Source organism: Salvelinus sp. IW2-2015, linkage group LG20 (assembly GCF_002910315.2).
Source record: "Salvelinus sp. IW2-2015 linkage group LG20, ASM291031v2, whole genome shotgun sequence".
Taxonomy (NCBI): Eukaryota; Metazoa; Chordata; class Actinopteri; order Salmoniformes; family Salmonidae; genus Salvelinus; species Salvelinus sp. IW2-2015.
The window spans coordinates 20,334,638-20,361,607 of NC_036860.1; the positions used below are offsets into that span (position 1 = coordinate 20,334,638).

General features: G+C 44.0%; 2 protein-coding genes across 2 annotated transcripts in view; both read left to right on the forward strand.

Moving 5' to 3' along the window:
* Positions 1-71: 71 nt before the first annotated feature.
* slc23a1 (solute carrier family 23 member 1) lies at positions 72-9,077 on the forward strand. Its single transcript, XM_024011710.2, has 14 exons — positions 72-199; positions 756-917; positions 1,090-1,247; positions 1,370-1,458; positions 1,554-1,621; positions 2,923-3,104; positions 4,456-4,576; positions 5,034-5,190; positions 5,430-5,577; positions 5,767-5,872; positions 6,228-6,357; positions 6,733-6,876; positions 7,086-7,181; positions 8,278-9,077. The coding sequence occupies exons 1-14, from the start codon at positions 167-169 to the stop codon at positions 8,553-8,555; spliced, it is 1,872 nt and encodes a 623-aa protein (XP_023867478.1). The 5' UTR covers positions 72-166; the 3' UTR covers positions 8,556-9,077.
* Positions 9,078-19,758: 10,681 nt separating this feature from the next.
* Positions 19,759-26,970, forward strand: part of LOC111981994 (cyclin-J) — a 28,140-nt gene continuing 20,928 nt past the window's right edge. Inside the window, exons 1-2 of the mRNA XM_024013501.2 lie at positions 19,759-19,919; positions 20,521-20,622. Coding sequence (XP_023869269.1) covers positions 20,554-20,622 — 69 coding nt within the window. The 5' untranslated portion in view covers positions 19,759-19,919; positions 20,521-20,553. The remainder of the gene's footprint in view (positions 19,920-20,520; positions 20,623-26,970) is intronic.

The window sequence follows — 26,970 nt, forward strand, 5'->3', positions numbered from 1 at the left end:
AGATTATTAACCTGGCTAATCTGGTCCCCTCAGCCCCCATAAAATGTGCTGTTCTACTCCTGTATAGGGCTGAGGTCGAGTGTTGAGTTGAGAGAGCACAGAGAAAAGCAGCCTGACCCAATACCCAACGATCCATCACAAGGACCTGACAGCCCAGAGGACGCAGATGCAGCACACAGAGACACAACCAGACCACAAGGTAAACTCTTCATTTACTACCGTTTCAATACATTGATGAGTTTAGTTGTTAATGTCTGTAAGTGTACATTATCTGGCCTGACAAGATCATGATTATGGGATRTTCATATGTGATGTGCTATGTTTTTCTTTCTGTCAAGTGTAAAGTTGAGCTTGTTAAGTTATCCTATTACTTCATTCCCACAGTGTTTCTGTTGACTTTTTGGTGAAATCACCCTGTGGGAAAAACTGTTTAACCTGCTCAGACTAGGGTCCTTACCGCCATGATGCCTGACTGACTAACTGAACTGAACTTGTGGAGGATGGTTCTAGCTGAAACAATGCTTTTTCGGGGCATTTGTGGCTACTGACATGGGGCAGACACAATACCTGGTGGACACAAACAAACAAACGTGGAAACACTGGAATTGTGTTTTACTTCCAGGGTRTATGAGAGCCTTTGTCATCGATTAGTCCCAGTGGTTGAACACGTGTCTCTGCTTTCAAGATTTGTGGAGCCAAGTTGCCAACCCAATCCACAATCCTTATGTGTGAATGTCTCTGGTCCTCCCTCTCAGAGTGATGTCGTCCAGAGTCAGACAGAGGAACAGGAGCAGAGTGCTGAGGGGGGGAAACTGGCTGCCGAGCAGCAGCAGCAGAAGCAGCAGCCAGGCTTTGACATGATCTACACCATAGAGGATGTCCCGCCGTGGTACCTCTGCATTCTACTGGGCCTCCAGGTGCACAAATACACACACACACTCTTTCACACACACCTCGTTTTCATGGATGGTTTCATCAGTAGACTCCACCTTTCTCTTGCTCTTTTGTGTGCTCTCGTTTCCCATATAACTCTGGCCCCCCCCTCTCTTTCTCGCTCCACGGTGATTAACACTGCGTCTTTGATCACAGCACTACCTGACGTGTTTTAGCGGGACCATCGCTGTGCCCTTCCTGTTAGCGGAGGCCATGTGCGTGGGAAAGGACCAGAACACTGTCAGTCAGCTGGTGGGAACCATCTTCACCTGCGTGGGAATCACCACACTCATACAAACCACCTTTGGAGTCAGGTGTGTGTGTGTGTGTGTGTGTGTGTGTGTGTGTGTGTGTGTGTGTGGTTTGTGTGCATGTGTGTACATGTGTATGTCTGCTAATGCTTATCATGCACCTGTGTTTCATCTTCGATTTGTAGGTTACCTCTTTTCCAGGCCAGTGCTTTTGCTTTCCTCATCCCTGCTCAAGCTATCCTAGGGCTGGATAGATGGAAATGTCCCTCTGAAGGTGCGTCCCTCAATCTCAACCTGTGTGAAAAGAATAGGGCCCAGTCACAGACAGAACCTCACTAAGGGCTGTTGTTTCTGTCTGTCTTTCCACAGAGGAGATTTATGGGGACTGGAGTCTTCCTCTGAACACCTCCCACATCTGGCACCCAAGGATGAGAGAGGTACTTCCTGCTTCTTTTCAGTGGGCCTCCATCTTGTGGTCCATCCTTCTGAACTGTAGCATCTCTCACTTTAATTGACATTATCTGAGACATCATGTAGACATAACTAGGATCATAGATTTTCCTGGTCAGGTCACATGGTGGTCCTCCACATAGGCTGCTGCTACTATTATTTATTMTGTTGCCTAGTCACTTTACCCCTACCTGTACATAGCTACCTCAATTACCTCATACTCCTGCACATCAACTCGGTCCTGGTACTCCCAGTATATACAGTGCATTCGGAAAGTATTCAGTTCCCTTTACTTTTTCCACATTTTGTTACGTTACAGCCTTGTTCTAAAATTGATCAAATTAAACATTTCCCTCATCAATCTACACACAATACCCCATAATGACCAGGCAATAACAGGTTTTTAGAAATCTTTGCAAATTTATAAAAAATAAAACACAGAAATACCTTATAAGTATTCAGACCCTTTGCTATGAGATTCGAAATTGAGCTCAGGTGCATCCTGTTTCTATTGATCATCCTTGAGATGTTTCTACAACTTGATTGGAGTCCACCTGTGGTAAATTCAATTGATTGAATATGATGTGGAAAGGCACACAACTATCTATATAAGGTCCCACAGTTGAAATTGCATGTCAGAGCAAAAACKAAGCCACGAGGCAGGATTGTGTCAAAGCACAGATCTGGGGAAGGGTACCAAGAAATGTCTACGSCATTGAAGGTCCCCAAGAACACACTGGCCATCATTCTTAAATGGAAGAAGTTTGGAACCACCAAGACTCTTCCTAGAGCTGACCGCCCGGCCAAACTGAGCAATCGGGGGAGAAGGGCCTTAGTCAGGGAGGTGACCAAGAAYCCGATGGTCACTCTGACAGAGCTCCGGAGTTCTTCTGTGGAAATGGGAGAACCTTCCASAAGGACAACCATCTCTGCAGCACTCCACCAATCAAAGTACAGAGAGATCCTTGATGAAAACCTGCTCTAGAGCGCTCAGGATATCAGACTGGGGCGAAGATTTACCTTCAAACAGGATAACAACCCTAAGCACACAGCCAAGACAACGCAGAAGTGGTTTCGGGGCAAGTCTCTGAATGTCCTTGAGTGGCCCAGCCAGAGCCCGGACATGAATGAACCCGATCGAACATCTCTGGAGAGACCTAAAAATAGCTGTGTAGCAATACTCCCCATCCAACCTGACAGAGCTTGAGAGGATCTGCAGAGAAGAATGGGAGTGAGGGGGAAATGATAATATCTAATGATATTAACAGTCAGTTTCTCTCCCCTGTAGATCCAGGGTGCCATCATAGCATCCAGTGCAGTGGAGGTGGTCATCGGGCTGGTGGGTCTCCCTGGTCTCCTGCTGGACTACATCGGGCCCCTGACCGTCACCCCCACCGTGTCCCTCATCGGCCTGTCTGTCTTCCAGACAGCTGGGGACAGAGCCGGCTCTCACTGGGGCCTCTCAGCACTGTAAGAGCACAATCCATCCTTTGTCTATTGAATCCACCCCTTCCCTGTAATGCATCCTCTCTGTGGACTCTGCTCTTTCCATCTGATCCTCTCCACTCATGCTTACACTTGAGATCCAACAATGTTTTCTGAGTTTGATTACTCTCTAGGCCGAGGGCATGTTTTTCTTACTTCTGTTCCTCGCTTCTATAGTAGAAATTGATTACTTTGACTAGGCCTTGAGACTCTTTACTATCTTCAATCCAAGGTCATTGAAGCTATTGAATCTTATCGCATACTATTAACGTAGCCCTTCACACTCGTATCCGTATACGGGTTGAAAATGGCAGATTTGGGCACTGATAAACGCCTGAATTGGAACGCAGTGGCTGTACAGTAACATGCTTATACATGASGTCAGAGCTCTGGCTCTGCGTTTCACAGCTGTKTGKGGGTTTTGACTGACAGACGCTCTGAAYTTGAACACCTTGTGCGACAAGAAGTTCCCCCATCCCTCCTGCTAWTTGGGCAACTTTTGCAAATGTTTTGTTGTCTAAGTGAGGGAACTGCTGTACATTAAGATGACTCTATGTATTTTGAAAGATGAGACGTTGAGGATTATAATAAATACCGCTTTGATGTCATAAAAGCAAGCCTAACAGCTGCGGGGTCCAAATGTGCACTTCACATTTCCAAATCATAAACTCATGTCATATACAGTACAGTGTCAACGTGTGTATGATCACTGTGCTTGATGTACAGTTCCAAGATTACATGGCGTCATACCCTGGGTTGTTCTGAACAGAATGAGCCTATGTTTGTTCATTGTGAAGAAAACTTGCCGCAGCACACACACCCGAATGCACTCGTGCCTCCTTTCTATGCACATCAAAATGACGACCGTTTTTTCCTGAATTGCCTTGTGAAAGCCTAGCACTGTAAGATCATATTTTATAACTTAGCTAGTCATGTTGGCAGTAGAACAAGCTTTCAAACCATGCCCACCTTACCCAGATTGCCATTTATAATGGACCGTTTTTTGGGATTGCGTAAACAACAACAGTAATTGTGTGATGGCGGGGAGGGATGGTTGTGTTCCAAACGACTGTGCTTGTGTCAGGTGAACTGTTGTGCCCTCACCTTTGCTCTAATACTTTTCCCATTATCTCCAAAGTGTTCCCTTTCAATTGCTACCGTGGTTATGCATTTGATTTTCATATTTCTTCTGTAGGAAACATTTCAATTTAGCCCTATCCATTATAGGCAATTCCCACGAGTGTAAAGGGTTCATTGCTTTTCCCCTGTTTGATGTCTTTGATTCGGTTATGTTGTGGCTATATCACTGCCTAACTGATCCTCTGCGTCTCCCCAGGTGCATCTTCCTCATCGTGCTATTTGCTCAGTACCTGAGGAACTGGTCCTTCCCTTTCCTCACCTACAACAGGAAGAAAGGCTTCGGCGTCACCAGGTTCCAGATCTTCAAGATGTTCCCGGTTAGAACCAACAAACCACATATTTGTCTCACAGGGATGTTGAAAAGTCCTCCGATCCATGCTAATCAGATGTTCTCATGTAGGGCATGAACTAATATTCATCAAATACACAAAGCTATTCATTCACAGCACTTACCATGCCACTCTAATCTTGAGAGGTATAATAAAGTCTCATCTTAGGCAGACTTTATTGCATTTTCCTCTGTGTTACTGCCTTAATCAGTGCTGCCAGCCAGGTCATGGGGACATTGTCAAGGCCAGGCTATATAAATGACTCACTGTGATAGATAGACACAGACCACAGGGGTAATTTCACCATTACGTTAAGGCAAAGTATTAGCTTCCTGATGAAAAGGGCTGTAAGAATGGGCACAGAATAGGCCKACATAATAAGCTCTATGATTAGGTTGTATGATATGTCATGCTGTTCCCCTTCTCTGTGTGGTRCTGTATTAAGATTATCATGGCCATCATGTTGGTGTGGCTGCTGTGTTACATCCTGACCCTGACCGACGTGCTGCCCAGTGACCCCAGCAAGTACGGACAGAAGGCACGCACCGATGCGCGTGGTGACATCATGACCCTCTCCCCCTGGTTCCGCTTCCCCTACCCCTGTAAGAGGCCAGCCTTACAGCCATCGTCTCTCACACTGGGCCAGATTGRACACCTGAGCTAGAGCAAGGGTCAAGTTAAGAAAGTGGATGACACTGGCCATTTATGTTCACCTTTAGAATGACCTTATATAACATTTTGAATGGTTTAAATGATCTAAGTTGTCATCCATTGCCATCGCCTCTTGTCTTGCTGCATAGGGGAATGATTCCRACTTGTGGTGTTTGTGTGTCCCTGAAAGGTCAGTGGGGGTTGCCCACGGTGACCATCGCCGGAGTGCTGGGCATGTTCAGTGCCACACTAGCTGGCATTATAGAGTCTATCGGGGACTATTACGCCTGTGCTCGCCTCTCAGGGGCACCTCCGCCACCTGTCCATGCCATCAACAGGTGAGCATCAGYCTCCTACGCCAGAGCTTAGATTTCTAACCTGGACCTAAGGTTCAGAACCTAAGGTTCTGACATGAACCTATGTTCGAGATAGTCCTCTATGGTCAAGCATCAGTACTCTGTGTTGATGTATGTATGTATGTGTCTGCATCATTCATTATCCTTTGTGTCTTGTCTTTCCCATACTAGGGGTATTTTCACAGAGGGGGTGTGCTGCATTATAGCAGGACTGCTGGGTACAGGAAATGGCTCCACCTCCTCCAGTCCCAACATTGGAGTTCTGGGAATCACTAAGGTTAGGAAGCTTAGCCCCTCAGCCCCTCGCCAGTTTTTCAGACATGTTGTCTTTAATCTATTTACTTAAAAGACATGAGTGTACATATGGAATCTCAGATGTTGTATTTATGTCTTGTTCGAGTTGGAATCAGCAATAATATCTGTTTGAAACGGATAAACGCTTATTAACATGGTCTCTAGTGCAAGCCCTTTGCCGCAATGGAAATCAATTGTTATTATTGACTAAGGGTCTACTCAGCTTTACATATACTGGTATGTTACTCTGGTGTGGATTAATAATCAATGAACTGCAACTGATAATAGAGGTTGCACAGTTCACATTGAGTCATGTTGTACTATGTCCCTAAACACAGGTGGGCAGCAGGAGAGTGGTGCAATACGGTGCAGCCATAATGTTCCTGTTAGGAACAGTGGGGAAATTCACTGCCCTCTTCGCATCTCTGCCTGACCCCATTCTAGGTGGCATGTTCTGCACCTTGTTCGGTGAGTCATTGGGAGACTCTCAATTGTATACTCCTCGCGTCCTCTCCCYTCACGTTCTTTCTCAGAGGGGAGAGGGGAGTGACCTCTGGGTTTCTTATCCAATGGGTTTTGAGAAGGATGCGAGGAGAGAGGAMGCAAGGAGTATGCAATTGAGATTCTCCCRCTGTGTTCTGTGACTTCCTAATACAGAGTCCACCACACACAGCATCATCTCAGTCTCAGCCACCAGAGGGTAGTATGATCACAAAAAACTCACTATTTCAGAAGGGGGGGGTCATATTATGTTTGTAGCTAGAAACACGGATAACCGTTTMAAAATATGACAATAATAACCTTTTCCACCCCTCTGTTGTTTGTGTTGTCTACGCCCTGCAGGTATGATCACGGCTGTGGGCTTGTCCAACCTGCAGAGCGTAGACCTCAACTCCTCTAGGAATCTCTTTGTCCTCGGCTTCTCCATGTTCTTCGGTCTCATGCTGCCCAGTTACCTAGACTTGCACCCTGGCTGCATCAAAACAGGTGGGSTGCACATTTAAAAGGGTTGTATTGATAAGAAAAGGCATCATCATCTGCTGAGGAAKKGTAGSAGTGGCWTTTGAAAGTTCAGAGGATGTGTACMGTTAGACTGGTATGCAGGTTTAGTACGGTTTTGCTGCCGGATATTATGTTGATGCTATGAATAACGATTAGGATAATTCATTTGGTGGTAAATGTTTCATTGCCCTCAGGAGTTGCAGAGGTGGATCAAATCCTCACAGTGCTCCTAACCACTGAGATGTTTGTTGGAGGCTTCCTGGCGTTTGCTCTGGATAACACCATCCCAGGTATGCATGCTCTATAAGAGTGCAACCTCATCTCGTTAACAGATGTCAAACGCACAGCACCTCCTAGTCACCTCATCACACACGGATCGAAGGGAGCCGTTGCGTTGTGTTTGTTTACAGTGTGTGTCACCACCGATATCACTATGGGACACGTCAGTCCTTCAAACTGTTGCCTGTAACTACCAATGTTTGTTTATCAAATCAAATTGCATTTGTCAAATGCCGATAAAAAGGTGTAGATTCAGTGAAATGCTTACTTACAAGCCTTAACCAACAATGCAGTCTTAAGAAAATACCCCCCCCAAAAAAGTAAGAGATAAGAATAAAATAATAAAGAGAGCAGTAAAATAACAATAGCGAGGCTATATACAGGGGGTACAATGTGCGGGGACTGGTGTCGAGGTGATTGAGGATATGTACATGTAGGTAGAGTTATTAAAGTGACTATGCATATAAATAAAGAGAGTAGCAGCAGCGTAGAAAAGGGGGGAGCAATGCAAATAGTCTGGGTAGCCATTTGATTAGCTGTTCAGGAGTCTTATGCTTGGGGTAGAAGCTGTTAGAAGCCTCTTGGACCTAAACTTGGCGCTCGGTTCGCGCTGGTGCAGTAGCAGAGAGAACAGTCTATGACAACGGTGGCTGGAGTCTTTGACAATTTTAGGGCTTCCCTGCACCGCTGGTATAGAGGTCCTGGATGCAGAAGCTGGCCCGGTGATGTACTTGCTGTACGTTCTACCCTCTGTAGTGCTTGCGGTCGGAGGCGAGCAATGCATACGCAGTGATGCAACCCGTCAGGATGCTCTCAATGGTGCAGCTGTAAAACCTTTTGAGGATCTGAGGACCCATGCCAAATCTTTTCAGTCTCCTGATGGGGAATAGGTTTTGTCGTGCCCTCTTCATGACTGTCACACCATGATTGGTGTGCTTGGACCATGTTAGTTTGTTGGTGATGTGGACGCCAAGGAACTTGAAGCTCTCAACCTGCTCCACTACAGCCCCGTCGATGAGATGTGTCATTGTGTGTGTGTGTGTGTGTGTGTGTGTGTGTGTGTGTGTGTGTTTTGTGCATGTATACTTGTGTGTGTGGTCTAAACAGGCACAAGGAAGGAGAGAGGGCTGTTGGACTGGAAGGCTGATGAGGGCAGTGAGGGAAGCTCAGCAAACATACATACTACTTATGACTTCCCCATTGGAATGAGCTGCGTTAGGAAGATCAGCTGCCTGCGCTATCTCCCCATCTGCCCCAGCTTCCAAGGCTTCAGGCAGCGCAGACGGAAGGACAGCATGCAGGAAAACAACGAGGATGAATTAAGAGAGAGGACTGAGAGTGTACGCATGGACACAACAATTACCTTGGCCTGCACCAAAGTATAGTAAAAGTTCAATGATTCATCTTTTAGATTATTTTTATACTGAGGTGCGATTTTCACAGCTATTTATTGTTTTGGACACTTACAAATGCACGATGTTGCATTGTTGTGACTGGAATATTATTTACTAGAGCACATAACTCACCATTTATCTTGGAGGTTWGGTCTACCATCGCCGTTTTCTTACTCACCACCACGTTTTTATAGCGTCTATTATTGGTCTACGCTGAAGAACAAAGAGCCATATATTCAGACACATACTGACCTTATGCTTGTATACAGACTGTATCTGAAGAAGCAGGGACAACATTAGCAGTGTTTTTTTGTATTTTATTAAGTCTTTCTTGTGTACAAAATGAACAAGTAATGATCGTGTCTCTCTTCTAATGATCTGAACTCAATCTGAGGTAAAGCAAAACAGTTATGATATAAAATGAAAGTGTAATATATTAAAACATTCCTATTTTTGACTACGTTTAAATGTTGGTTTACATTATTAAGTGTGACAATAAAATGTTAAAACAGATTAGTGAGAGGAGAGCCGTCGATGAACATATTTACAATCTGACCAAAAAGTGCTGTAAGAAAGAAAACCCACATGCTTCTAAGTCAAGTCAACATGGTAATTGTACTGTATTAGCTGAGAGAGACTGAACAACAACACTGCACAGATTGGAAGAAAAAAGGGGCAGGCCAAGAGGCTAGGGTCTATTGATCTATCAAGGAAGTACAGGATCAGAATCTTTATGGCTGTTCAGTATTGATTTCACTGTGACAYGTTGAAAGATGTTGAATTGAATTTCCCATCCACATTACACCCAGAACCTTTGTCTGCCAGGGCCTCTGTCAATAGTGGCCCTGGTGAAGAGTTTGTAATCTGACGACAGCTGCCCTCTCGGCTTGTTCAGGCCACTCTCCTCAAGTAAACAATGGTGAGATGTAAAAGACAACAAAAGCTTACAAAATAATTCACTCAGTGTAAAAAAAAAAAATAGCACCCACTCAAAATCGAATTTYTCCTTTGAAAATGGCAAAAGAAAATCTGTGTTTTAAGAAAGTGTTGTTTTATCTATATTACACAACTAGACCAGGCAAACATCATCACAAAAAAAGCTGTTTGTTTATGTTAGAAAATGAGATGACATGCCATTTTAGTTACAGTAAAAGATCATCAAGCATCTGCCCAGAAAGACACAGTTTCAATAGGGAGGGAAAAGGAAGGTTCAGAGAGCCACAGGTATGCACTGTATGCATTATAGTTATGGAAAACATTGCATACCTTAGCAGCCCTCTGTTCTCTCACACAAATATCTGACAACGTGAAGTCCCGGTAGTCATCATCTTTATGGGTATTGTGTCAGGAATTTCCGGATTCAGGTGAATCAGAGATGAGACTGATTTTCCTTACTATTATTGATACCCAAGTTTTACTCAACCTGRCAGTATGTAAGACACTCTGATCCAKCTCTGGGCAGCCTTGTGCGGCCTACCCTCAGTCCTTACCCGCTGGACAGTGCGGTGTACAGTCCTGTCGTAGTGTTAAGTGTTCTGCTGTTGCAGTCCGGTAGGCAGCAGTCTTACAGCCAGGTGTGAGGCATCTCCTGTGGATGAGCCTGAACAGAGAAGCACTTGGGAGGGTACATGGCTGGGAATTGCAGTGAGTGGTAGGGCATGGCACACGCCGGCGGCAGGACTGCTGTAGGCACCGTCTGCTGTGGCAGCAGCACTTCCACGTACTGGCAGGTCTCTGGATCAAACAGCATCTTGCGCTGAGGTGGAAGTTGGGGAACGTCGACGTAGAAACATCTCCCCGTCTCCGGGTCCATCAGCATGTGTCGGGGGCCCTGTCCGTAAACCTGACCTCCAGCTATCTCAGGATATGCTAAGCCTGCACCGCCCTGCCTGTACTCTGTGCTGAACGGGGCCATGAAACCCTGTGTGCTGCACAGGTACTGCTGTTGTTGTGTGTCTGGGGAGGGCATTTTGTTTTCTCCATTCCCTGCTGGCTGTGGGGGTGAGAATTTTTCTCCCCTCAGCAGTTGGACTGGCTGGTTTTGAGGGGGAGGCTGCATCAGGACAGGGGCCTGAATGAAAGTCATCTTTCCAACGTGGGTTTGAATTGTCTGGTAGTTCATTGGGTTTGGTGTATGGAAGAAGGGAGACATCAGTGGCTGTGGAGTCCCAGTGGTGTTGAGCTGTACACAGGCAGGGGAAGGTGTGCAAGTGAGCGTAGTTTGACCCTGGGATCTGGGAGGAGGGCCCTGGTTTTGGCTGCTGTCCTTGGCACTGGAACACGTTGTAACTGAGGGCTGATACTGTTCTGGCTGGTACACGTGTGCTGCTGATGAGTAATATGTTGGAACTAAAGTCAAACTATTTGTGGCAGTTGCTTGTGGGGATTTCTGTTTCTCATTGGTGGTGCCTGTTCTTTCAGACCATTGCTGATTAGACTTACTGGGGGGCTCCACTGAAGACCAGGTCGGCCGAAGCATCTCTGCTCTGTTTGGGTATTTTGAACTTGTATTGGCATTACTACCCAGGTTATCAGACTGGTTGATATTGGGTCGGCTGCCTCTTTTCTCAATAGATTTTGCAAGGCTTTGGGGTGTGATATTTGTAAATCCAGTGTTAGGAATTCTGTCTTGTGATTCGTGGAGAGCTGTGGCTTTGGTTACATATCCCTTGGGGGTGGTGTAAAGTGAAGCTGTATCCACGACCTTCAGAGGTGCCGATGGGAACACTTTCTTCACAAACAGCTTTTCATGAGGCCCGGGTGCTCTGACCCCGCAGGCCTCTCTGTGGCTGACCTGATCATACGCAGACTGCTGATAGAAGGACAGGAGACTGTCCTCTTGTCCCAAAACGGTGTCCCCTGCGTTTTTGAAAGACAGGTTGTAGGTATTTTTCACCAGCCTCCTCACATCCCTCACCACATGTACTGGGGCCTTGGCTTTAAATATCCCCTGTGTCCCCATGTTCCCAGACTGTCCCACAAACTTGACTTCTCCCCTGTCCCCCGTCTCTATCGCTTTTCCTGATACACCTTCAGGAATTAGTGGCTGCTGACTGACTTGACTGCCCCAGAGTGCATCAGTCCTCTGTAGCCCCTTAGGCAGGGGGTTCTGTTGTTTATGGACCCCTTGCCCCCTGTTGCATTCCTCTGGTGTGTTTTTCACCGGAGCCTGTTTGCCTCCAGATCTGCTTGAACCAGCACATGTGCTCCGCGTTTTGCCCTTTGCTGAGTCACAAGATAGTCTGTCCCCTGGGCTCCGGTTAGCGTACGGCAGAGCCCCATCCCTGGGGTTTTGCCTTTCTATTTCCTCACTCTCCAGAGTGGAGGCTATTTCAGCCCTCTTAGTGCTGGTGCTCTGAAACTCAGACCCTCCAAAGCTGCTCACGAGTGAAATGGAGTTCTGTTTGTAAAGCGACTTTTGGTGTGTGTTAGTGCTCGCAACCTGATGGTATTGGATAGAGTGACTCTGTCTATGTGAATCAACAGAGCTCATATCAGTTGTGTTGATCTCTTTGGCTGCCAGAGGGCTCTGGTGACAGTTCTTACCGTTATTCTGGACCTCTAGAGGCGCGAAGGCTCCCTCGTTCACTTCAGAGTTTTGTAGATTCAGCTCACACTGCATCTTCTTTGACAGGACACTCTTGATGATACATGAGGCCATTTTGGTTTTTGTGGAGGTCTCGTCCAGGGACATCGACTTCTGGAGCCTCTGCTTTCGCTCGGCCTGAGCTGTCCTGTTCTCCGACTCCATCCCATGTGACTCCTGGCGGAAGGTTGCCGGGGTGCTGTGCTGACGCATGAACACGTCCCTGCGGTGGCTGGCTGTACTGGGTGTACATTGGGCTTCGTTTGTCACCTCTCCCTTATCGCTGTCTTGTGATTCCGCCGTGTTACGTCTCTTCAGTTGGATTTGCCTCTTGGGAACAGTTTTTGTTCCCCCTCTGTACACCTCACCCTGGTTTTCCATAGCCACGTCAATGCATTCGAAGCTGCCGGTTTCTGAGCATGCTGTTGTGCTTTGGATGTTAGCTGAGACAACCGAGGACTGCTGGAGGGAGATTTCATCTTCTGACCAGTCGCTGACTGTAGACGGCTGGGTCAAGGACCTACAGCTGGAGTTGTAGACATCCAAATAGTCTGCCTGGGGGCAGTAGTGTTTGCTGAAGGCCAGGTCTCTGTCTGCCTTATAGAACTTGGTGGACATGGTGGATGGCTCACCGCTGTGTTGTAGAACCCCTTGGAGCCGCCAGGTGCTTCTACAGCGTTTCTGAGGGAGCGGACTGAATCTCCAGGTGTCTTGATGGCTGTCCGTTGGCAAGCTCTGGGATGCGGGAGGTCTCTGCCGTTGGTGTTGCTGCCCGGTTGCGAGGGAACAYTCTGAATAACAACACGCCGGGATTCCTGACTGCAGCTCGCCGACTGTGAGTGTCGAGATGCAGCTTGCAGGCGCTTTTCTATTCCTGGCTCTGAGTGACAGCTCAGTCTGCTCCTCTCTCTTSCTGGCCCCCATGCAGTTCAGCCCCAGCCCCTCCCCCTCATCCTCCTGACCACCATCCAAGGGGGGGCTGCTAAGGAGTTTACTTTCAGTACCACAGATACTGGGACCCTTTTCCTGCTTTCTACCATATGTTGTGGAATCCTCATTTGGCTTTCTGCCAAAGTGTTCTCGTCCCCTGTCCTGGTTGTATTGGTTTACTTTTGGTCTGATCAAAATAGTCTTAGAGGTGAATATGGGTTGAGAGGATCAGGGCCCCTCATTGGTGTCAGTATCAGTGAGGGCGCCAGCGACAGTGCTACTTAAGGTATCCCGTTTTTTGGATGCAGAAGTTTTATCTGATGTTTCACCTGACCCGTCTGTACTCTTTCCCTCCTCTGTCAGGTTGGTTATACAGGGCTCAAGCAGTAGAGGAGCATCACCAACTTGAGGTAAAGGTGGTGTTAGTGGGGCTGAGACTAGAGGTTGGGGCTCAGGACAYGGTTTGTCATTTGGTTCTTCCACCTCGCCAAAATCACTTAGTGAACATAGGGCAGTGCAGTAGGAACTTGTCGAATCACTGACGTCATCAGTTGGCGCCAACGTCCTATCCTCCTCCTCCTCGTCAATGATATCACATGGAGAGGTTTTTCTGACATCTCTCTACTGCCACAGTGCTCTATTTTAAATGCAGTGTAGGATGCTGTCTTACTTCTAAGTCACACTCTTAATAGTTCTTCAGGGTTCAAAGCTTGATTCAGTCAACGTTTCTTTGTATCCAGAACCTAAATCAGAATTACAGAAAGAAAAAACATTATTATTCAAATGTACATATTGATGCCTTTGAATGAGATGAAATTACATCCTAACATGCAACTACATTGTTTTTAATCAAGTTTTGTTTATGGGCAATTCAATGCTACCAGAGTGATGCTGAGACTAAGATTTTTCAAATGTATGTCAAACAAAAAACAATAATTGCAAAGTTAAACCATACAACTGTATGCACAAGGACTACTTTTAACTATTTCAACATTTTTTTTTATTACAAAAACACATTTACTTGAAGAACAGTGCAAGAACAGTTGGTAACAACAATTTTTTWAAGTAGTTCTTGTGAATGTCTGTATATACAGTACCAGTCAAAAGTTTGGACACACCAACTCATTAAAGGGTTTTTCTTAATTTTTACTAWTTTCTACATTGTAGAATAATAGTGAAGACATCACAACTATGAAATAACACATATGGAATCATTAAGTAACCAAAAAAGTGTTAAACAAATCAAATTCTATAAATTMTTCAAAGTAGCCACCCTTTTCCTTGATGACAGCTTTGCACACTCTTGGCATTCTCTCAATCAGCTTCATGAGGTAGTCACCTGGAATGCATTTCAATTAACAGGTGTGCCTTTTAAATGCATGGAATTGTTTTCTTTCTTAATGCGTTTGAGCCAATCAGTTGTGTTGTGACAARGTAGGGGTGGTATACAGAAGATAGCCCTATTTGGTAAAAGACCAAGTCCATATTATGGCAAGAACAGCTCAAATAAGCGRGGAGAAACGACACTCATTCATTACTTTAAGACATGAAGGTCAGTCGATGCKGAAAATTTCAAGAACTTTTAAAGTTTCTTCAAGTGCAGTTGCAAAAACCATAAAGCGCTATGAGTTCAAGTAACAGACACATCTCAACATCAGCTGTTCAGAGGAGACTGCGTGAATCAGGCCTTCATGGTCTAAATTGCTGCAAAGAAACCMCTACTMAAGGACACCAATAATAAGAAGAGACTTGCTTGGGCCAAGAAACACAAGCAATGGACTTTACACTGGTGGAAATCTGTCCTTTGGTCTGATGAGTCCAAATTTGAGATTTTTGGTTCCAACCGCCGTGTCTTTGTGAGACGCAGAGTAGGTGAACGGATGATCTCTGCATATGTGGTTCCCACTGTGAAACATGGAGGAGGAGGTGTGATGGTGTGGGAGTGCTTTGCTGGTGACACTGTCAGTGATTTATTAAGAATTCAAGGCACACTTAACAAGCATGGCTACCACAGCATTCTGTAGGGATACACCATCCCATCTGGTTTGCGCTTAGTGGGACTATCATTTGTTTTTCAACAGAACAATGACCCAAAACACCCCCCCCCCCCCGGGCTGTGTAAGGGCTATTTTACCAGGAAGGAGAGTGATGGAGTGCTGCATCAAATGACCTGGCCTCCACAATCACCCGACCTCAACCCAATTGAGATGGTTTGGGATGAGTTGGACCGCAGGAGTGAAGGAAAGGCAGCCAACAAGTGCTCAGCATATGTGGGAACTCCTTCAAGCCTTCTGGAAAAGCATTCCTCATGAAGCTGGTTGAGAGAATGCCAAGAGTGTGCAAAGCTGTCATCAAGGCAACGGGTGGCTACTTTGAAGAATCTTGAATATATTTGGATTTGTTTAACACTTTTTTGGTTACTACATGATTCCATATGTGTTATTTCATAGTTTTGATGTCTTCCTTATTATTCTACAATGTAGAAAATAGTAAAAATAAAGAAAAACCCTTGAATGAATAGGTGTGTCCAAACTTTTGACTGGAACTGTGGTTGTATGGTTTGTTTAACTTTGCAATCATTGGTTTTTGTTTGACATACATTTTAAATAGAAAAATCTGAGTCTCAGCATCACTCTATCACYGCCTAATTGCCCTTATCTTACTTTCCTAATCTATTTTTGTATATCAAAATGTAAAAGTATCAAATAAAATGTATCTGGGTATTTTAACAGTAAATGTGTATTATCTACATTATCTTTGAAACCTCTATCAGGCTTGTGAAATTTTGTGAAAATGCAGTTATTAGGTAAGTGAGATTCTGAAGGTATCTGATCTGACTTGTGGGAATTCTCCAGTTGAACGTGTGTTTGTAGAAGATAGTGCTTGTTGAAAGTGTCTGCAAAAGTGAGACCATCTGACACTTCCATTAAGACATCTATGATCTACAGTTACCTTCATGTGAACTAGAAGGAGGCCCCCCTCATGTCATGTCAGCCTGAGCCCTCTGACCAGATCCTAAAGCCCAGCCTGGAGAAAAMTCTTCACACATCACCCACCACTCCAGTCAAATCCCCCTCCAACAAAACCTGAAACAAAAGAACCATACGCCTTTAAATGTCAAGAGATCTCAAATGTAACAAGAAATAGAAAAACAAATCACCAGGCCAACCAAAATAAATGGATGACTGTCTGACCTTCTTTCCTCTCCTCCTGAGGTTTGGCCTGGGGCTATGTGGTCCAGGCCCAGTGGGAGCTGAAAYGACGGCGTGGCAGTTAGCTCTAGCAGCAGGTGCTGGTTGGGTTGTACTGGAGCTGAGCATACCACTGGAATCCACCTAGAATGGCCAGCGTACTCACAGTCACAGGGCTGGCTATAAATAGCCCCTGCAGCCCCATAACACTATCATCAGTGAGATAGGCCTRGGGTTCTGTGGGTGCGTTGCGCGGGGAAGTGCTGGGCCACTAAATGGCTCCTGTACATTGAATCTGTGTTATTTGATGGTGGGGATACTGTAGGTATAGGAGGAACCTATACGTTTCCTTAATAGGGTCGTTCCACAAAATGAGTTCCTTTTGCATCCCTTTGATATTTTAGGTYGAAATTGTTCACCAATATTGAATTTGAAAAGGCTGTTATATTAAATGTACTTCCCATTTATACAGACCACATGGGGAGGGGGGTTCAGGTACTAAGTTGTAWATATAGAAAAAAGGAGTTGCCTGGTAATGTGTATGTATCTTTCAAATCTTGGAATGTTCTCAAACCATTACTGTCCGTGATATCGGCAAGGGTATGGATTCCACATTTGGACCGTCATTGTAAATAAGAATTTGTTCTTAACTGACTTGCCTAGTTAAATAAAGGTTAAATAAAATAACAAATAAATATGGCAACAGACTGACTTAAAGATTACATTTTTTAATTAGGGGGATACAAAAGGCCGCTCCAAAAATCAGATTTTTAATATGAATAAAGACTTGCCAAAGTGCCAAAAATCTGCATTTTRGTTTGTCCCCCTGTCAACCCTGAGTCAYTTCGGGGAAGTTTTTTTTAACCCACTTAATCACAAAATTTCTCCAAGTTTCACCATCAATGTAAAGCCCTAGTTATTTTGTTGCTTTGACATAGTCATTTCTGAAGATTATTATTGATTTCTCTCCCTTGTTTTAATGTCACCCTGTTATGTGAACTGCACTCTCATTTTAATATGGTGAAAACTATTCCTTTTAAAATATATTTAAAAAAAGAAACATTGAACATCTAATAGTCAAATCATAGAGTAATAGCAGGTGAGCTGGTTCTACGCTTTTTTGCAATTTTCTGGTATTTTGTGGTGGAAAACTGAGCGGGTCGAGCATAACACGTCAACCCTGTTACCCATAGATGGACAGGCTAGAAATGTTTTAACAATTMATTTTTTGGGGTGAAGCTTGCATTCAATTGCTACTCCTTGTTGCACACAACAAGCTTCCATTCTCCTTGTCATAAGGACATTTATGGCTGATTTAAGAAGAAATCGTCAGCCCTGTTATGGTCAACCCTGTTACTTTATTTGGCACTTAATAGKAACTTACCATAGTCATACTTTTTTATTTRACCTCTTGAGATGGGAATACCTATTTTTATGAAGTTAAACATGTGCTCTTTATGACAGAATGTTAAAATTTTGTGAAATTAACCTTGTTTTTTTTACCACGTTACACTTCTCAAAAGGCACTGAATCRGTGAAACAGCCCAGAACTTCGATTTTAAGTTGATGTAATAATGAATAAATATATACGTAAGGACACATAGTGGGCACATTTATAGATATATTAACTTTGATAGCTATAGTATAAGTGTTTAATTTTTGCATGTTTTCTGCAAGTTTTTGTCTTATCGACTGGTGTTGTAGCAGTGCTGCTGCGGGATCATGAATCAGCAGTTGAGAAATCCCCCTGTGTTAAATGTGTCATGGTGCTGTGCCAAATGTCCCTGCTGTGCCATGCGCCTGATGGGACACTACCATACCAACCATACCAAGAAGACAGGGAATGGACATTTGGTCCAATTTACCATGGCAGCGCCAAATACTTTGGTGGCATGGCATTCACAGCATTTCAATAAGCTATCCGGTATTGCTGTATGTGCTAAAGCCCCACTCTGCTAGATGTCTGTGGTGTGCATAGCCCCAGTCCCTGCATATCAGCTGGGATCAACTGTAACACTATGGTGTTAACTTATGTGTTTGTATAAGGCTGTACCCTGTCTGGGGTGACTGAGGTGGTCTGTATGTGGGAATGGCCCTACAGTGATGGACAGGGTATGATTACTCCTGCATTCTTCACGCCTTATTAGTTTGCATGCACTCTTGCACTCTTCTAAACAAATACAAATTTGAACAAATTTCATCAAATTATGCAGACCTGGTCAAATGGAAAATGCCTGATACATAACCCTACAGATCATAAATATTTAGGCTTTAACAGTCACATTCTGTTGAAGGTCCCCAAAGCACACATTACTGGGTCGCTTGTCTTTTCAGTTCGCTGCAGCTAGCGACTGGAACGAGCTGCAACAAACACTCAAACTGGACAGTTTTATCTCAATCTCTTCATTCAAAGAATCAATCATGGACACCCTTACTGACAGTTGTGGCTGCTTTGCGTGATGTATTGTTGTCTCTACCTTCTTGCCCTTTGTGCTGTTGTCTGTGCCCAATAATGTTTGTACCATGTTGTGTTGCTACCATGCTGTGTTGTCATGTGTTGCCGCCTTGCTATGTTGTTGTTTTAGGTCTCTCTTGTCGTGATGTGTGTTTTGTCCTATATTTAYATGTTATTTATTTAAAAAATAATAATSCCAGCCTTCGTCCCCGCAGGACGTATTTTGCCTTTTGGTAGGCYGTCATTGTAAACAAGAATTAGTCCTTAACTGACTTGCCTAGTTAAATAAAGGTTAAATAAAAATAAATATGGCAACAGACTGTGCAATCATGGAAAATATGTATGTTGTTCTTGTAGAAATCCAAACAAATCACCCCTCCCCCCACACGAACATTTACTCAGCAATATCATGAAAGTATCTCTAAAAACGCAATAAAGTATGTCCAGGATGATGAAAATGAATCCATTGCAAACATCGATTAGTTCATGTGCCACCTGTTGGTCAAACAGAGAAATGGCATAAGAATCATAATGTGGAATCATAATGAATTATAATGCCATTGTCCTACATACATGGTCTGATTGCATTGACACACTGATGCAGGTTTTGGTGTAATTCCTCTAGTTCACAAAAAATAGGATATAGATTATTATTATTGAAACATATTATAATAAGTTTGACCAGACATATAGGCCTACGACTTCTACCACCATCGTTCAATAGCTTAATGTATTTTCAAATAGGCCTGATCTCCCAGACTATAAAACACGAAGTTCAAATCCTGTAACAATGTAGCCTACAAGTATGGATGTTACATAGAATATCCACCCCAATATTATTTTAGTTGAGGGCGCTTTCTTTGTATGTAGAGACCATTCCAGTTTTTCTCCATACTAAGAGGGAGAGCGGCGTGTTGTCTGACCGAGTTCCATTGAGAGCGAGGATCACATCACAGGGGGCGAATGAAGAGGGGCGTAAATAAAAACAAACATAATTCAACCACAATATCCCGGTCTTTAGGTTTGAGTTCATGGGTTTGTGACGATTAAACTAAGAGTTGGTTATTTTGCTGATATTTTCCTGTTGGGAAACTGTCGGCGAAGGATTTAATCTCAGATTACGGCTGGTCTGAAACAAAGGGGTCGGGGACTCCGGAGTGTTGCAGTGTTCAGTGGTAAAAGCAGGTTGAAAGGTAACGTTTTAATAGATATTAGCCTACAAATCCAGCATATAACTAGTTTTGCACGTTGTAGACTAACCTTTCCAACAGTTTCCGTTGTACAGTCATGTTGCGTTGAACAATTCTCAGAAATATCCGATTGGTAGTTCATAACTTTCTAGCGGTTAGGTGAATTGCCACGCGTGGTAAATTAAGCCTAGTAACAATTTATGTGAACGAAGCCGACAATTTACATGTATCTGAACATTAGCATACCTTTTGCAATACCGATTGTGAGTGAGGTACTTGCTTTTTAGATTGGCTAATGTTGTAGGGTAGCCTACATATTCATTTAATTACCCAAGTGTAATAAACTGCAATCCGCTAAAGCACCTGGTGGTCTCTGAACTCGATGACTGCACACGTCCAACATACTACTATGACAGTTTGAGTGCATTATTTTGCTGCAAAATCCAAATGATTTGGGTACCACTTAAATAACGCATTAACTCATACAACTTAAACGTGTCAGTTTTCCTACATTTGCCATGATGAATGAGATGATACCAKTGATGTAGAATCGTTTGGACAGGGATCTAATCAGTTTCTGGACACTGCTTGATGTTTTCCTCAGGGTGGACCGTGGGCACGACTCACTACTGGCAAGATGGAACGGGAGGGGCAGTGGTGGAAGAGCCAGCTCGCTGCAGACATCCACCAGTCTTTACGAATAAAGGTGAACGTTTCATTCTTTGATGGTCCTTGAAATCTTTTTCATCCGCAGCAAACATGGTGCTTAGTTGAATTACACAAATACCMTAACAACAACAAAACAAACACTTTGCAGTAGTGAGCTCATCATTCCTTGATGTCTTCGATGCGAAAGTGTGAAATGTCACCTCCCCCTGTAACGATTGAGGTGGTTATCCCTGTCTGGTTATCAGAACCTCTACCACAGCATGAGACACATCTTATGTTAATGGTACACATAGATGCACTTATCTAACTCATTGTGTTACTCTATTTTGTAGATCAGGATTTCCACCATCCATCAGGGATTGACACTTAATCTGTGAACAATAATGAACTCCAAAACGTCTTGGAATAGAGATTATATTGATCGGTCATCCTAAATGGTAATTTGTCAAATTGACAATGCTTATTTTGACCAAATGCTGGGCGTATGAGCTGATGCCTCCAGCTAAACTAAGAGGAGATCTGTGTTGTGTGCGGATGGGTGGAAGAGGTTTGTTCTAGGCAAACGCTGGGTTGTTGKTTGTCTGTGTTGACTGGATTAGGGAGCACAGAGAACCTGACTACTCCACTCTGCTGCTTTTTGACTGTAACACCAGTGTGTTACACTTAAGCAATAAGGCCCAAGGGGGTGTGGTATATGGCCAATATACCACTGCGTAGGGCTGTTCTTATGCATGATGCAACACGGAGTGCCTGGATACAGCCCTGGTTTATTGGCCATGTACCACAAACCCCCGAGGTGCCTTATTGCTATTGTAAACTGGTTACCAATGYAATTAGAGCAGTAAAAATAAATGTTTTGTCATACCCATGGAATACACTTGGGAAATTGTGTTTCCATAGCTAGGGCTGACAGTGAGGACTTGTGAAGAGCAACATCAACAACCTCGGCATAATTAAAACAGCTTCTTTGTGAGAAGGTGTAACCTCAGTTAGCCAATGTTATGTAAATGCCAGCCGAAAAGTACCAGTGGCCTTGCCTTGGCCCCAACTTAAAGCAGGTCCGCCGGAGCTATGGCTCAGTGAGACACGGGTGCCGGCCCGCGTAGATCCTCAGTGGAAATGTGCCAACATGGCTCGCTCTGGCTGTTTGTGGTTGTTTATAGCCCGGCTGTATACCATGCCCGCTTCCTGTAGGAACTGCTAAGTGGAAGCTCTTTGTCTGTATGTGGAGCRTTTGCTTTTATCCTGATTTCAGTACTGCTCTCTTGCCAAAGACTCAACATTGTTATACTGAACAAAAATATAAACACAACATGTAAAGTGTCGGTGCCATGTTTCATGAGTTGAAATAAAAGATCCCAGAAAGCTGATCAAACAGCAGGATCATTACACAAGTGCACCTTGTTCTGGGGACAATAAAAGGCCACAACACAATGCCACAGATGTCTCAAGTTTTGAAGGAGTGTGGAGTGTCCATCAGAGCTGTTGCCAGAGAATTGAATGTTCATTTCTCTACTATAAGCTGCCTCCAACGTCGTTTTAGAGAATTTGGCAGTATATCCGAGCAGCCTCACAACCGGCGACCACGTGTAACCTTGCCAGTCCAGGACCGCAACATTCAGCTTCTTCACCTGTGGGATTGTCTGAGACCAGCCATCCTGACAGCTGATGAAACTGAGTAGTATTTCTGTCTGTAATAAAGCCCTTTTTTGGGGAAAAACTCAGTTTGATTGGCTGGGCCTGGCYCCCAAGTGGGTGGGCCTATGCCTGGCTGCGCCCTTGCTCAGTCATGTGAAATCCATAGATTAGGGCCAAATTWATTTATTTCAATTTACTGATTTCCTTATATGAAGTGTAACTCAGTAAAATCGTTGAAATTGTTGCATGTTGTTTTTATATTTTTGTTCAGTATAGATATGAAGTCCCTCTCGTCCTGCCTGTTATCCAACAGCTAACCTTAAACACATTGACCTAAAACAGCGACARATAATGGGGCTGAAGTGATGTTTGACTTTATGCTGACATTCCTTGTTCATCGTGAAGGAATGCAATCTCCAGAGCTTTGATGTTGACACTTACACCACCCTAGTTTGAAATAATTTACATGCTGGCCAGATCTGATTTTATCACCAGCTATTCAGAAATAGAATGTGACAGGCGAAACCTCACACAWAGTATTTTCTTCACTGAATAAATACTTCAGCAAATGGATGCATAAGAGCTAAACCAGGTGATTTTTCACAGGGACAGTGTAAAGTAACRCATTACAACTGGTCTTGTAACTGAAATTGACTAGTGTTTCCGAGTACTTGTAAGTTTTTGAGGAATTTTGAAAGTCAGTAATTTTACTAGAGTAAAATTTTATATAAATAACAGTGCTTCTACTTGAGTAGGATATCTCAGTACTCTTTCCACCCCTTTTTTAATTGCTTTGAATGTTTAAACCCTGTCAAACTGCAGCAACCTTGTACTTGTCCATATGAATTCTATTTTAAAACTAAACTAATTGGGGGGGGGGGGTCCTTTACACGTACAAAGGGACAAGAACTGCGATTGAACAATAGAACTAACAGGTCTGAGCTTGCTTTACGCAGGCTTGCATCTTGTAGGCCTTTGCATCTGTAATTGAAAAGTTACTCACACAGTATGTCATCACTATGGTGTTGATTAATTAATTCCAGTCAACAAGTCCAGTCTAGTTTGGGATTGAAAAGGCCTAGGTAGCCTAGCCACCCAAAGTTTGAATATAAACCACATTTCATCACATTCACGTCTTCTATTAGCACAAATAAATGGGCCTGTTTTAGGCTATAATTACAGTACATAGCTTAGGCTATAAATACATGACGTTACTGCTTCGATTTCCCCTGGCCAGAGGGGATCAGATTACATAGGCTTCTCTAGGCTACCTGCAGCTGTGGTTTGTTATCAGTAATCTACAATTGATCAGACTGAAGCACAGATTAATTGTGCACRAGTTGACAAATCATGAGGAAAATTTATATAATTGAATGTGCACAAGACATCGCTCTACTGCTGTATATGTACAATTATAAACTGGGTGGTTGGAGCCCTGAATGCTGATTGGCTGACAGCCGTATTATATCAGGCCATATATCACRGGTATGACAAACATTTATTTTTACTGCTCTAATTACATTGGAATCCAGTTTATAATAGCAATAAGACACCTTGGGGGTTCGTGGTTTATGGCCAATATACCACTGCTTAGGGCTGTATCCAGGCACTCCTCGTTGTGTTTTGCGTAAGAACAGCCCATAGCCGTAGTATATTGGCCATATACCACACCCCCTCGGGCTTTATTGCTAAGGTATATCAGTCACCAGTGACTTCATCAGCTGCCTGCTGCTAGCTCGCTTCGCTGACAAACACAGGGATCAAATTTTTGCTAGCTATCTGATGTTGGGCACTGCACTGATAAACAGCGTGTAGCTTMAGCTTGTAACTTATTTACGATAGTTTGACAGCTTGCTGATGAAGTTGTAGACATGTTCCCAGCAGTCAGTCCGTACTTCCGCATGTTTCCAAAGCACCAATCGCTACATCCTAACGTTGGTCGGCTAAAAGCAAAGCGCAGCAGCAGACTCGATAGGAGCACAGCATTTTTCCTACTTAATGACGATGACGTGCAGAGTGCTTAGTTATATCCGTGGCAAATCATTTTAAAGATGCACATCTCCTACTAACGTAACAGCATTGTTGCGTAAAGTATTTGTCAAATKTTTATGTTTCCCTTTATTAAGATGTTCGATGCCTGTTGGTGGTAGWTCTGTGATAACTGCACTGTGATTTACGTTTTGTAGAAGAAAAAACTACTTTGTTTTTCGGTTAGGGGATTTTTTCCCCAAAAGTTAATGTCCCAATTTTGTTAAAACGTTCATACCTGTAGTCTAAACGATAGTACTTTGTCCCTCTTTTTTCAATGCTTTTGTGTCTATTTTTTATTAAACCAAATCAAGTGCTGGGGCAGAAGCCAATCGCCACACGTTTGCCGGCGGCCCTGCTGTGCTGATCTCTGCAACACGGATAGATGGAAATCGCCACACGATTCTACAAATTAAAAAACGTATATGTATGATCTTCTGAGACAGAATCTTGACATTTTTAGATAATACGACATATGGGTAGGATATTTCATTACTCATTCCACCCCTGCACAAGGGCATGGTGTTTTATGAGAGCTTGATGCACAAACCATTCTTTCCCACTGACTGTTGCTATGGAGGCCTTTACCTCTGTCATCTACTCACCAAAGGATGTTCAATGTATTAATAGCACTTCTCTGCAAGAAGACGTTTTTTTTCTGGTGGGTTGTACACTACATGACCAAAAGTATGTGGATACCTGCTCTTTGAAAATCTCATGCCAAAACCATGGGCATTAATATGGAGTTGSTCCCCCCTTTGCTGCTATAACAGCCTCCACTCTTCTGGGAAGGCTTTCCACTAGATGTKCGMACATTGCTGCAGGGACTTGCATTCAGCCACAAGGCGATTCCTCCTCCACCAAACTTTTCAGTTGGCACTATGCATACGGGCARGTAGCGTTCTCCTGGCATCCGCCAAACCCAGAGAACGTGTTTCYACTGCTCCAGAGTCCAATGACAGCAAGCTTTACACCACTCCAGCAGTTGCTTAGCATTGCACATGGTGAGCTTAGGCTTGTGTGTGTGGCTGCTCGGCCATGGARACCAATTTCATWWAAAAAAATGCGCTACAGCACTTGGCAGTCCTGTTCTGTGAGCTTATGTTGCCTACCACCTTGCGGCTGATCTGTTGTTGCTCCTAGATTTTTCCACTTCACAATAACAGCATTTACAGTTGACCAGGGCAGCTCTAGCAGGGCAGAAATTTGACAAACTGACTCTGGGTTAGTGGGTGCTAAGATTCTGATAGGTTTAATAACATCATCATACTTACACAAAATGATTGTTGAATTGTGGAATGGAATTTATTAATGAATTGGAAATTCAAAATCACTAACATTATTGTTCCACTTGTGAACTGCAATATTGTGTCTGTGTCTTGTGAACTGCATTATTGTGAAAATGAAATATGCAGAGCGGCAAAAAAAAAAGCAACACAAAAGTACTTGGAAACCCCCTTCAAATKAGTGGATTCGGCTATTTCAGCCACACCTGTTGCTGACAGGCGTATAAAAAACAAGCACACAGCCATGCAATCTCCATAGACAAACATTCAGTAGAATGGCCTTACTGAAGAGCTCAGTGACTTTCAATGTGKCACTGTCATAGGATGCCACCTTTCCAACAAGTCAGTTTGTTAAATGTCTGCCCTGCTAGAGCTGTCCCGGTCAACTGTAAGTGCTGTTATTGTGAAGTGGAAACGTCTAGGAGCAGTAACGGCTCAGCTGCGAAGCGGTAGGTCACACAAGCTCACAGAATGGGAGTGCTGAAGTGCGTAGTGCGTAAAATGTCTGTCCTCGGTTGCAACACAAAATGTGTCTGTCCACGGTTGCAACACTACCGAGTTCCAAACTTCCCCTGGAAGCAACGTCAGAACAAGAACCGTTTGTCGGGAGCTTCATGAAATGGGTTTCCATTGCAGAGCATCCGCACAGAAGCMTAAGATCACCATGCGCAATGCCAAGCKTTAGCTGGAGTGGTGTAAAGCTCGCCGCCGTTGGAATCTGGAGCAGTGGAAACGCGTTCTCTAGAGTGATAAACCATCTGGCAGTCCGACGGACAAATCTGGGTTTGGCGGATGCCAGGAGAACGCTACCTGCCCCAATGCCAACGGTAAAGTTTGGTGGAGGAGGAATAATGGTCTGGGGCTGTTTTTCATGGTTCGGACTAGGGAAATCTTAAAGCTACAGCATACAATGACATACTAGACGATTCTGTGCTTCCATATATGTAGCAACAGTTTGGGGAAGACCCTTTCCTGTTTCAGCTTGACAATGCCCCCGTGCACAAAGCRAGGTCCATACAGAAATTGTTTGTCAAGATCGGTGTGGAAGAACTTGACTGGCCTGCACAGAGCCCTGACCTCAACCCCATTGAACACCTTTGGGAGGAATTGGAACGCAGACTGCGAGCCAGGCCTAATCACCCAACATCAGTGTYCGACCTCACTAATGCTCTTGTGGTTGAATGGAAGCAAGTCCCCGCAGCAATGTTCCAACATCTAGTGGAAATCCTTCCCAGAAGAGTGGAGGCTGTTATAGCAGCAAAAGGGGGACCATCTCCATATTAATGCCAATGATTTTAGAATGTGATATTCGATGAGCATGTGTCCACATGCCTTTGGTCATGTAGTGTATTTCACAGAGTTTATTGAGCAATATTTTAGGCCCATGGTCAAGAATGGGCTGCAGTTTCTTGGCTGTGATTGACATTTGAAAG

What these genes read in the sequence shown, in the direction of transcription:
- slc23a1 (XM_024011710.2), top strand. Translation starts at nt 167, where the DNA reads ATGCAGCACACAGAGACACAACCAGACCACAAG. An exon ending in ATGGAAATGTCCCTCTGAAG is followed by an intron (nt 1,459 to 1,553) that starts GTGCGTCCCTCA and finishes GTCTTTCCACAG; the next exon opens with AGGAGATTTATGGGGACTGG. An exon ending in GAGTTCTGGGAATCACTAAG is followed by an intron (nt 5,873 to 6,227) that starts GTTAGGAAGCTT and finishes CCCTAAACACAG; the next exon opens with GTGGGCAGCAGGAGAGTGGT.